The 13715-nt window shown below is 34.0% G+C and overlaps 2 protein-coding genes across 2 annotated transcripts; one reads left to right on the top strand and one right to left on the bottom strand.

The window, feature by feature from the left end:
* Nucleotides 1-266: 266 nt before the first annotated feature.
* Nucleotides 267-4634, top strand: LOC139524110 (gamma-glutamylcyclotransferase-like). The gene is made up of 4 exons (XM_071318682.1): nt 267-339; nt 1534-1631; nt 3539-3684; nt 4073-4634. The coding sequence occupies exons 1-4, from the start codon at nt 321-323 to the stop codon at nt 4344-4346; spliced, it is 537 nt and encodes a 178-aa protein (XP_071174783.1). The 5' UTR covers nt 267-320; the 3' UTR covers nt 4347-4634.
* Nucleotides 4635-11832: 7198 nt separating this feature from the next.
* Nucleotides 11833-12186, bottom strand: LOC139525164 (uncharacterized). The gene has a single exon (XM_071320352.1). It carries the CDS (start codon nt 12184-12186, stop codon nt 11833-11835), a length of 354 nt encoding a protein of 117 aa, XP_071176453.1.
* Between the last annotated feature and the right edge of the window lie 1529 nt (nt 12187-13715).

Below are 13715 nucleotides of genomic sequence, written 5' to 3' on the forward strand. Positions count from 1 at the left end.
TGACAGTTGTGTTCCTTCTATGTATGCTAGTACACTGGAGTATCTTTTTTTTAAAGGGGTCATCTGCGTCCATTTTATATGCGTGCTAAGTCATAGACAGGTTGAATCAACCGTTATTAAAGCATTTGACATATCTTTCATAATTTGCAGCTTTCTAACACGTTTAATGAAGTCAACATCTGTTGCTGATGATTTTTTTTATGTAAATTTACAATGTAAGTAAATATTTTTAGTAATATTCAAGGTGTTTATCCAAACGCACCTTTATATACTACAGGATATCTAGATAATTTTAGTTTTGGAATCTATACATGTATTAAATGTTAGCAATGACTACAGGTATATATTTATACGATCCGATATCGGCTAATGTTTTTTGTGTTGCTATTGATAGGGTTAAATGATGAAAAATGCTTTCTTTTGATTGTGTTTCACATTTTCATAAAATATTCTAGTACCGCGACTATTCAAATGTACTAGAACTTGACCCATTTCTTAAAATTTTTGATCGTCCATGAAAAGTTAAAACTGTAGGATAAAACTCGCTGTTTGTAATACGAATACGAATACAAAAAATCTGAACTAAAATAAGGCGTATAGGTACAGTTTTCAATTTGTTAGCGGTCATGACGTAAAACAGCGAATCAAAGAATTCAATATTTATAACTAATATAGGACAATGCTGTTGATTAAAAAATACTCCATTCCAGGACCTTTTGTTTTCCAAATAATTAATATTATCAATAATTGATAAGTTCCAGTTCGACGGGTTCAAACAGAAAGATTTGAAAGCAGAGAAAACTGTGTATCTTATAATCAGCATGACTTTATCAGATGACAATACTAATACTAAAATAAGGTTTGTGCATAGTTATATACTTTAATTCAGTCACGGACCCGCGATATACGGGTGTGTTCTAGTTTTTTTTATAATCATATTTCCATATTTGTTCTAAATCATATTTAATTATTAACAATCAGTATGTATGTTAGATTGCATTTGTTGTTTGTGTGGATATTGTGTATGAAATTTGCGATTTGTGTTTATTTATATGCGCTTTATGATCCCTTTGATTAGGAATAAAGATGATTTGATTTATACACCTAAAATTCCGTATGAACAAGTACGTGCTAGTTACTTAGTCTTGAATAGTAACGCAATTATGGACTTGAAGAGTTGAAGTCATGAGCAGATTTTTTAATGGTGTAAGTTTTCGAGCTAACAGTCCACAGGAAAACAAGTCACCCTACTGAGACACACTGTTGCTGACTGCGAGCCGATCACTCGATCGTCTGCTCTTACTGTACGTTTTGGCTGTGTGGGGAGAAGCGGGAAATGTTGACCTTGTCAGACTCAAGGCGAGCATGCTACCATGGGATAAACGAGGTGGTTGTAAATAAGAAAATCGATATTCGTTAACTGTAAATTACATTTGATTTCAATCGTCAGTAAACGACGTATGTATTTCTTTTTTTCGAGGGGGGATTAAGAGCAACATAAGAAAGATCGCAAGTATTAATGTTTCATTTCAGAAAAGTTCTTATATTTTGCTTATGGAAGCAATTTACTGAAACAACGACTTCAACTTAAGAATCCTACTGCAGTATACAAAACAACAGCTAAGTTAATGGTAAGTAAAGATAGCCGTTACATTACATGATTCCAATATGTATTTTTTAAGACTTAGAATAAGATGTAAATATGTGACTTGAAGAAAAAGATTGTACCGTTATGGACGATTTTACCGCTATACTTTGTGTACAGTTTATCCATACCGGTTAATCGAACACGCCTTACCCATGCAATTTACCGTTAGTTTTCACTAGCCGTTTAAAAGTTTTGAACATCCCTGTACTTAGTGGAATTTATAGAAGTAGTATACCTGGTTATTAAATAAACTTCCTATACTAACTTGAATAACCATTTGAAATATTGAATATTTTAGATACTTTTTTATCCTAATTAAGAAGTATATATTGACCTTAATGTTTGTTTGTTTAACCGATCTGGTATACAATTAGCATTTCTAATTAAACCCCTGGCCAAGGTTGACCTTTACTTGTATGATATTCCTCGAATCTAGTGTAGTTTGAAAGCTTTTTTCTCCACAATGGGTGACCTGCTAACATCCAGTACTAGCTCGACTTAAAATTAGCCTAGATGTTACATACATATATTTACTAGACCATTAGTGATTTTGTACATCATACATATTCTTGTTGTTGATCTTCTCTTTTCTAATTGCTGCCACTCTTGTTGTTTTATCATGGTGTCAACCGATGATGTGTCACGATATTTGTTGGTAACATACAGAGCCCCTCTGCGTTGTACCATCTCAATTGTCTTTTTCTTGTTTTGTTGATAGGGGTCCTAAACTGCGCTTGCGTATTCTAGTGTTAGTTTTACTAATGACTTGTATGCATTTTCTTTCAGTTATCAGTTGTTGATGTTTAAATGTCTGTTTAGGGGCCCAGTAGTTATGTTTTTTTTTTTGGCAGATGTTATGTACATGGGTACTCCAATTAAGTCTGAGCTGATGGTTACTCCAAGCTATTTGGCAGATGATATTCCCAAGAACATGGCCGCGTATGATGTAATCTTTGCTGATATGATTTCTTAATTTTCTTGTTGGTGGTCATAACATTGCATTTGTCTGCGTTGAACTTCATGAGCCATCGTTGTTCCCAATCTGATAATGTATTCAAGCTGTCTTGCAGTGTTGTGGCATCTGTTGTTGTTGTGTGGTAAATGATAGTGTCGTCGGCAAATAATCTTGTTCAAGATTGAACTCCCTCTGACATATCATTGATTTAGTAGATGAAAAGATCGGGATATAGGACTGAACCCTGTGGTACACCTGATTCAACATCAATGAATCCAGAGCTTACTCCTTCAACTTCTACTGACTGTTGTTTCTATACCCGTATTGCCTTAGTTTATTGATCAGAGGTGAATGGCTTACTTTGTCAAAAGCCTTAGAGAAGTCCATAATTAAGCAATGTGTTTGCTTTCCTTCGTCTAAGTTTTGTGTTATATCATCTATGAACTCGTTGATTTGATTTTCACATGATATGTTTTTGCGGAACCCATGCTGCAAAGGATGAAGGATGTTATGTTTATCTCAGTGGGACATGATGTTACTGGTAACTATGTGTTCAATTATTTTGCAGGCTATACACGTTAAAGAAACTGGACGGTAGTTTTCTGCTTTATACTTTTGACCTTTTTTGAAGATGGGACAGACGTTGGCCATTTTCCAGTCTATTGGTTATTTTCCAGATTCATATTGACTGTACCTTAATTGTAAGCGGGAACGTTAATAAAAAATCGACTCAGAATGCCCGTCTGATATAAATATGGGTACTATTTGCCGCTGGACTTGAGAAGCTATACATAAATCAATTAATCTAGATCATTTATTAACGTAAAAAATGGCGAGACACATTGAAATGCAAAAATAAACACTAAAAATACCATGTATAAAAATTTAATTTCGTTGTATATTTTTCATCTATAGTCATATAGTTTTATATTTAGGATTTTAGATTATCATTCTTCATTACGATAAATCCGAAAACATCAAGATGGAATGGTGCCGCTGCAACTATAGCACCTGCTAAAGGAAGCTCTGTATGGGGTACAGTTTGGGAACTTGGTGTTGAGGACATACCTTCTTTAGACAGGTATTACAGTATTTAAAAAAAAATGTTATCTGAGAACGTCAGTGACCCCGCTTAAGCTTTTAAAAAGGGGCATACTCTAGAACGGTAAATGACAGACAAGACTAAGTCGAACTCTTTCCGCGTCGGTTGTGAGTTTTATACTGTTGTATATGAGCAATCGTACCAAGTTTCCTTATTTTACTATTACTTATATTAATATTTTTTTCTAATTGAATGCCTCTTTTTGTAATATAAAGAAATTTATACTGATATTTTCCTTTTCTTTAATCAAGGACGTACAAGTTAAAATTATGCATCCTTGCTTCTATATACAATGTTTATGTTATATAATTATTTTGGATTGAAAGTAATTGAGAAAGTGTTACTTTAATCCTTTGTGTTGTTTCAGGCAAGAAGGTATTTACAAAGCTTTAAATGTTGACGTGATATCCGAAGACCGAAGTCTAACTTGTAGAACTTATTTATTGGAACCAACCGCTGTCCCTAGTGACTGGGATATGAGGCCATCTCCACAATATATGGACATTATAATAAGAGGTGCTATTCAGAGTAATTTACCAGAGGAATATATCAGTCAACTTAAAAACATAGAACACAATAATTACTCTGGGTCAGTGAAAGTTTATGATGAAGTGTTAAAACTGCTGAACACTAGTTCCTGATATTTAAAGTGTTTTTGATATGTTTTAGACAATCGTTTTGGTCAGCATTTTTGTTATTTTATAAATGTGAATTATAATCAGACTTTTTTTTTTAAAAGCATTATTATTCATTTTATTGCAATTTCTATATTTACATCGCTTTGATGTGTATACATTTATATAAAAAGAATGTAAAGTTACTGACGAAACTATTGAAATATGGAAATTTAATGTTTCATATATAATTTATCAGAAAGTTGTCCTGACCATGCATGCAATATTTCCTACTGGACGTTAAGCAACCAATAATTAAATCATAAACATAATCATCAATCAAATTAAAATTGCATAAGCACACCACAACATCTGTACTACCCAAAGGTTACGATCCAGCCCCTCAGCCCTCAGAGGTAGTCTGAGATTACTCTGACGTCCAACGGCTGTTTTGCAAGACAAGCTGCGAGATTACTCTGACGTCCAACGGCTGTTTTACCAGACAAGCTTCGAGATTACTCTGATTTCCAACGGCTGTTTTGCCAGACAAGCTTCGAGATACCATGCATTGTAAAATTGCTGTTGGAAGTCAGAGTAATCTTGGATTCGCAGCTTTTCTGGCAAAGAAAAAAGCTCATCGAAAATAACAGATTTGGTACGCCAGATGCGATTTTCGTTTACATATTTACAGGCCAACAGGTAGCACTATCAATTGAAACAGTTTGAAGGCTTACTCAAATTTGAAGATAAAGAATATTGCAAACAGAAAATCAGTTTCATGGGATCTTTGTCATTGGAACCATAATTAAATGGTGATTTAAGTGAAACATTAAACAGATAAACGCAAGATTTGAAAACCATACAGAACTACTGGGAATAGATGAACAAGAATGCACACACATAAATATTTTGCCTGCTTTGTTGACCATTGTTTTATGCTGAAAGTCTTAAAAGATTATGGTTTTACTAAAAGCTGACCATGTCATGATGAACATTTCAAGTCTAGGTGTCAAGGTTACTAAATTGTACCAGACAGACATATAATCCTAACATTTTTATATACACCAAATATAAAATTGAGAATGGAAATGGGGAATGGGAAATGTGTCAAAGAGACAACAACCCGACCATAGAAAAAAACAACAGCAGAAGGTCACCAACAGGTTTTCAATGTAGCGAGAAATCCCCGCACCAGGAGGCGTCCTTCAGCTGGCCCCTAAACAAATATATACTAGTTCAGTGATAATGAACGCCATACTAATTTCCAAAAGGTAAGATTAAACCTAACAGACAGAAATGTGCACATAAAAATTCATTCCATATACACCAAACACACTTGACCTCTTGCGTCAAGTACTTGAAAAACAGACCAAATCACAAAAACTTATAACACTTAGAGGGGTCCGTACGTGGCCTGTTTTCCCTTACAAACAGTGGCGGATCCAGAAATTTTCATAAGTGGGGGCCCACTGACTGACCTAAGAGGGGCCCGCTCCAGTCACGCTTCCATGATTCCCTATATAAGCAACCAATTTTTTTCTGACAAATGTATCTTCATTTCTAAAGACAGTCCAAATTTCCAGTTTTTAGCGATATCCCGATCAATCCTTTTATAGGACTTACATTCTGTTACGTGTATGCATTGTTATAAATTTGTTTTCTTCCTGAACATACATGAAACATTTTCCACTGAATCAAAAGGAACTAACAATCAATCATTGTTGATAAAACAATCATGATATGGCATCACGGTCCGTGTAACACTTATCAATTCAAAGTTTTAAAAAGTTTTGAAATTTTAGATTTTTGGAATTTTGATCAAAGTTTTAAAATATCAAAATTTCAAATTGTGTTAAAGTTTTGAAATTTTGAAATTTTAACCAAATTATTAAAATATCAAAATTCTAAATATCGTTTATAAATTTGATATTTTAGAAACTTGATCAAACTTTTAAAATATTAAACCTAATGTGCAATTTTGATTATTTCACTTTTTGAAAGTTTAATTTTTTAAATGTTTGCTTAAAATATCAAAATAGAAAAGGGGCAATAAGAGGGATACCTGTAAAAAGCGAAACGAAATAAAAGCGGAACGAAACGAAACAATATGAATTAAAAACATACTGATACTTAAAAGTTTATGTATGAAATAAAACGGACAGTTGAAAGCGGTGAAAAATTGGATGACAAAATTAATATTTCTTAAAAGAAGATAATTCATTTAAAAACCAGGGGTGGCGTTCTCGAAAGTATCCTAAGATTCGTCCTAAGACACATCTTAGACCAATGTTAGGATGGACTTAAGATCAACTTAGGACACTCTTAAGTTGTGTCTCGAAGCTATCTCAGACGAATCTTATGTTAGGACGTCCTAAACATATTCTAGGTCGAAATTTTAAATCATTAAAGATATTTTTTGATAAACCAGAATTAAATTTGTGGTGTAATCGTATCGTGAAACACGAAGTTCAAAGTTTAAAATCATGCACAATTTCTTTATATACGAGTTGATAACCGATGGTGCGTTTCATTTCATGTTCATTTTCACGTAAAATAATGAGCAAAAAGCGAAATCAAGACTTTATTACACTAGGGTGAAGATAGGATGCTCTTAAGACACTTTATTGGGTGTCCTAAAGTTAGGACGAAAAATGAGATATATCGTAAGTTAAGAGAGCTTCGAGAACACGACTTAGGACAAAGACTTGTCATAAGATAGACTTAGGACACGTCCTAGTCCTAAGATAGCTTCGAGAACACCACCCCAGACGTACCATTTTACCTGCTTGTTTTTCTAGCACCCATATTTTAGGAGAAACAGGAGTAACAGTAAAAACTGAACAACTCGCAGTAGGTCAAATAGTATGGTTATGTTGAGCATGTATATACATTTTCTACTAAACTCTAAGCCACAAAAAAGGCCCAATACACGATGTATTTTCTCTTTTGATTTCATTTTTTTTTTCTGTTTTGCTTTACGACTTCTTACTTTCTGCAATCATGTTGGCTAAAGAATATATCATTTCATGTACAGAATGAAAGATCACTTAAACGTTTTTATTTGTTCTTTGTAAGTTGTTTGCCCTAAATATTCAGCTTTAAGCGTTCCGTAAAGAAAAGAAAAGCGCTTCATGATACTGATAGCATGGTTTAAGGTTGTGCTGGTCCACAGTGTGGGAGGTTTTTAATATAATCTTTTTTACGCTGAATTTAAGACGGTAATAGGATCCAATATCAGGAAATTTGAGCCAAGATACTGTTACAAGGTATCTACAAAAACTCATCATAGACGGATACCGGAATATAAATTTTGCCGGTTTTTGCGCCAGACGCGCGTTTCGTTTACAAAAGACTTATCATTGACACTCGAACCAAATTAAGTTAAAAAGGCAAATAAAGTCAAATAAAATTGAAAAGGCCAAATAAAGTAAACTGTTAAATCCAACGTATAGCTCTGGTTTTGTGAAAGTTGAAACCTTTCATATCATATATAAACGTATACCATAAACATTATTTTCACGAGCATTCATATTTATGTAATAATTACCGCTGTACTACATTAAGCACCCAACTTGCATTCATGTTTATGTAATAGTTGCCACTGTACTACATTAAGCACCCATCTTGCATTCATGTTTATGTAATAGTTGCCACTGTACTACATTAAGCACCCATCTATCAAGTTGTAGGTGTCGGCATTTTGAAAGTTGAAAATTGTGTTCAAACGTTTTTATCAGCGATAAATGGTAATCTTCTGGGGAACCAATATTTAGATAGTCCCCGTTTTTTTACTTGATACTACCACTAGGGGCTTCGATAATGGTACATTAACATATTCTGATCCCTAATTTGATGATATAATATTCTGTGCCAGAAGAGGACTAAAGAAAAATTATCCATGCCTTTTAGTGTTAAATTTTGAACGCTTCGACAAAACAACCTCACCCCACTTTTAAAGTTACATGGTTGCTACCTTAAAGACAACGTTTGGACTGGTTATCATACACGTAGCTCCATTAAAGGTTCTAAATCAACCACTGTTTTATTATAGTAAACAAAAGGAATAGATTTTTTTGTATTAAAGGATATTACTGTCCCGTATTTGCATTTTGTTATTTGGGTATTTGAAGTTATCGTACGACAATCGACTTTTAGCAAACTCACATGTACACCCAGTCAGAATGGGGCGTGCAAAGAGAATCCACACTATCAGCTGCATGATGGATTTTTTCCATTTTTGGCCGTACACCAATGACGCTCTCGAAAAACCAGTACAATGTTAAACGCTGGATTTGAAGTAAAGAATTCACATACGGAACGCTGAAACTGAAATTTGAAATTCAAGCAAAATAAGAACGAAACAATTAAAGAGGTGTTTGACCAAAGTGAAGTTAAAACATATTTAAATCCATCTATAAGGGCAACTTTGTCCTCGGAAGTTGAATCTTACGTTTCTTAGTAATTTGTATGTAAACAACCTATTTTAAATTATCGATTTTTTGTTGTTGCCAGTGACAAATATTTCATGAATGTTCCGGAACAAATTAGCAATAAATGCAACAGGGAGAGAGTGTGCATAATGAGGACATATAAAACCTTTCAATTGGTTTAATTGAGGTCTGGAGCTGGCGTATGACAGTAACTGTTAGCCTTATGTATAGTAGTCCTTTGTTATTTTATTATCATTGTCATGCATGGTAATTAGTTTCTTAGTTTGTTTCCTATTCTGACATAGGACTTGTATTTCCTATTGAAGTGCGTTTTACTGTTCGTATTACTGTGTGTTTTTCATTCTTTATTGGCTAGAGGTATAGGGGAGGGTTGTGATCTCACGAAACATGTTAAACCCCGCCGCATTTGTGCCCCTGTCCCAATCCAGGAGCCTCTGTCCTTCTAAGTCTTGTATGATTTTGATTTTAGTTCATTGTTATGTTTCGGAGTTTAGTATTACGTCTATAATCGCTGAAACAGTACACTTTTTTGTCTAGGGTCCAGCTGAAATACGCCTAGCACAACTTTTATTGCGACGCTATATTTTAATATTCCTTCCGTATCATTTCTTGGAACTGAAATACATCATAAAAGGCTCTATATTATCATCATGCAATCGATAAACAAGAAAGGAAAACGTTTTAAGTTGTATGCCAGCCCACCGAAGCGCTTTTTTCTGGATCTACCTTCAGCAGGAACGTCAAAAAGGCGAATAATACTATATGGTTTACTGCGAGTTGGTCATGTTTCACTGATACTTCTAAAAGTTTGGCACTGGGAACACAAAATAGCTTTGAATTATTGATCTCAAACGCTAACCTTATATAAGAGATTTAAATCAACGTAGTTAATTCCGGTTTAAATAGGTTTAATTATATTTTTTTTGATAGATGCACAACCTTAAAATTTCAGGATACTGTTATCCCATGTGATGTCTAATATGTTTCATAAAAAAAACCGACTTCTTCTTTTCATTATTTATTTTGTTATTAAGAATGATTTGATATATGTCATGCTATTTATTTATAACTAAGAGTAGTTCGTATCAGAGCCGTGTTTACATCAGTGATTAAAGGTACCCCTCTTGTCGCCCCTTTATATTTTTGATATTTTAAGCAAACATTTCAAAAATTAAACTTTCAAAAAGTGAAATAATCAAAATTGCACATTAGGTTTAGTATTTTAAAAGTTTGATCAAGTTTCTAAAATATCTAAACGATATTTAGAATTTTGATATTTTGATAATTTGGTTAAAATTTCAAAATTTCAAAACTTTGAACAATTTGAAATTTTGATATTTTAAAACTTTGATCAAAATTCCAAAAATCTAAAATTTCAAAACTTTTTAAAACTTTGAATTGATAAGTGTTACACGGACCCATCACAAGCACTTGTTTCTGTCAATGGTGATATACTTCCCACATTTGTATACGTAAAGTGATTTATGTGTACGCTTAGAAAGTAACCATATGTTATAAGGGGATGGGGACCGTCCAGGAAAAATCAATGTGAATTAAGTGGTTTTTTTTTTATCCTACATTGAACTTGCTGCGATCACTATAAAGATTGTGTTAAAATGCTGTCTTACCTTTCTAGGTTTTCCGTATAATTAATATCCTCTACCCGGTGCTTTTTATTTGTATAGCTTTGAGAGCGAGGTTTTTAATGTACAATTTAGCAAGCTATATCATTTTGACTTCATTTTCAAATCTTTTGAGGTTTGTTAACTGTGTTCACATAGGCAAGAAACAAATAGTACATATTCATATAGGCATCACCGAGAGATGCTTTTACCCGGGAAAATTTGACGTCGCTATGTTCATTGACGCGTTTTCCGTCGAATGACCCCAGGTCAACTTCAGTTTTTCAATCACGTCATTTCAAAATTGGAAACTCGTTTTTAGCGGTAGCAGTGTTTTACTTCATATATCTGTAAACAACTCGGGAATAAGTATCCACATCATTGTGATCCCACCTTCTTGGACCCTTCTTGGATATGGGGTTGGAAAAACATTAAAATGACAATTTCAGGAGATGATTTTAAGCGGCAATCGCAGGCAGAAGTGGTAATGCAACACTAATTTGAATTAAAATCTTCGTAGCAACATGATATTTCCTTCACAGTTCAATAGATTTATTTAGTACCATAAATGAAAGTGAGTATCCAACATATCTTTTTGTACAGGGTTGTCATTTCTTCATGCCAGAAGTCAAGGAACAGTCTGTCCCTGCATAAGTATGTATATACACATCAATTCTATACAAGATACATGTATGGTGTCTGTAAATCTTTATCAGATCCTTTCATTTAATACTGTAGGAGGGTTCATGGATGTAAAGTACTTCAAGTAGAGGAATTCTTCAGATTTTTCTTCATAAATGTAAAGAAGAAAATACATAAAATCATAACGAAAACAGGTATCACATCAGATCCTCCTGACTCCATTGTACATGTAAAACTTTTACACTTCTTGTTAGAGCACTGTTAGCAGTAATAAACTTAATTCTTTTATATGCACTTCTTCAGAAATGTGAATTTGTAAAAATCAATGATTTTTTTTTTGTCTTCCTGGTAAAAGAAAATATTAGTATAATTCAGCACATGTGAACCTTCAAGTTTTTTTGCATGGATATATGGATTGGTGGTTAATGTCCAGTGGCAAGTATGACATACTTACTTACTGCCCTTGTACGCCATTGGCGTGTAGGGCAGTAACGAAGATTTTCCACTTTTGTCTGCCGTTAGCAGTTTTCTGTATTGTGCCCCATGTCTGTTGGTATTTATTAGCCTCTGCCTCTACAGTTCTTCTCCATGTCATTTTGGGTGTTCCTCTCTTTCTTTTACCTTCTGGGGTCCAGTGGAGTGCTGTCTTTGTGATATCCTCCTGGTCTTTTCGTAGGACATGCCCAATCCAGATCCAGCGTCTTCTCATTATTGTTGTGGCTATATCCTGTTGTTGGCATCTGATGAATAGATCCTCGTTTGAAATTTTTTGTGGCCAAAAAATTCGCAGAATCCTTCTCAGACTTTTGGTATGGAATACAGACAGCTTGTTTGGTCTTGTTCTGTCATCCTCCAACATTCTGAACCATACAAAAGTACAGGCAGACACAGCTGCTGTAAAGTTTGAGTTTGGTCCGGATTGTATATTGACCAGATCTCCAAACAGACTGCAGGTTGTGAAAGAGCTGACCTTGCCTTTGATAGTCTTCTTTTGATGTCAGATTCTGCCCCGCCACTGGTAGTAACAGTGCTGCCAAGGTATGTGAAGGTATCAACATGTGGTAATGTTTTTCCATCCATCAATACTGACCCTGGGTTGTTTACATTTAGTGTCATGACTTCCGTTTTCTTTACGTTGATTTTCAGCCCCATCTGTCCCGAATATTTTTCTAGCTCTTAGGTCTTATCTTGAATATGTTGGTGTGTGTGAGACATTAAATTTTGATAAGTCATCAGCAAAATCTAGGTCTGCCAAAGTGGTGAAAGTGCCCCATCTTATGCCTCTTGTTGTATTAGCAGTTGTTTGTCTCATTATCCAGTCAATGACTATAATGAAGAGTGTCGATGACATGACACACCCTTGTCTTACTCCTGATTTTACTTGGAAGTATATATCACTGTATCCAACCCTGCACTGAAATCTCTTGTAGAATGCTTTTATGAGGTAAATAAGATTTTGTGGAATACCATATGATCGCAATATTTTCCAAAGACTTTTCCTGTGGATGCTGTCAAATGCTTTCTCGAAGTCAACAAAGTTTATATATAGCTGCCGTTGCCATTCTGTGCATTGTTCTATAATTTTTCAATGTAAATATTTAGGCGATGCAACCTCTCCCCTGACGAAAACCTGTTTGTTCTTTTCGCAGTAGATCATCAATGGAGTTTGCAATTCGTCTTATTATGATTTTTGCCATGATCTTACATATCAGAACAAATCTGTGTATGTACAACAATATCCAGAAGAATGATTTTTGTAAATCAGCTTAAGTAAATGAAAAGCTCTTCACATTCAATTAATAATAATCTGCCAGTGTAAAGGAGCTATACAAGTTTTGATGAATATAATAGGATACTGTCAGATTATTACATGTCATTTTTCATATCGCATGTATTATCAGCCCTAGGTTCAATAACAGCCCAAGAGCCGCATGGCTCGAGGGCTGATATTGACCGAGGGCTGATAATACATGTGATATGAAAAATGACATGTTATGATCTTTTTATCATATGCTTCAACAATGGAGAAACATAACAGATCATATATTAATCCTTTCACGTGGTTCCCAAACAGAAGTTCACGGACGTCGGAACCCAAATTTAGTACATTTGACATGAAATCTTTCTACCATATGCAACAGAGAAGCAAAACATTTAAATATGGACGAATTGACAACAAAAAATCATCAATATACATAATGAACACTATTAGGAAAAGTCAACTTTTTCAAAGTAACTTTCTAAATTGTGTTTGAAACTTTTAAAAAATGCATAATTATTTCATAAGTTGTTTGTTTTTTGTTGTTTTTTTTTTTATTAATATTTTATACAATATACTTTTCAGTATCCAAATAATTACTTTGTAAACTATTTTGTAATGTTTTTCACTGAAAACGTAGCATTGAGGTGTATTTTCCGGAATATGCCGAGTATCACCGGAATGCCATGCGATAACGTTACGGAAAGGGATGTGATAACAATCGAAGTATGTGATAAACTTTTCATATCAGCCCGCTAAGCACCAATTCGATAAATATGGAATTTACGTTTTAATGCTATTATCATACAGTAAAAAATATATGTTATTTAGTCTAAGTATATGATAAAATGTTTTCCTTGTCCTATAATATATGCCGTCGCATTATATATTCACTATTTAACGTTTTCATGCTGATATTTTC

The sequence above is a fragment of the Mytilus edulis genome, chromosome 5, assembly GCF_963676685.1.
Source record: "Mytilus edulis chromosome 5, xbMytEdul2.2, whole genome shotgun sequence".
NCBI classification, from domain to species: Eukaryota; Metazoa; Mollusca; class Bivalvia; order Mytilida; family Mytilidae; genus Mytilus; species Mytilus edulis.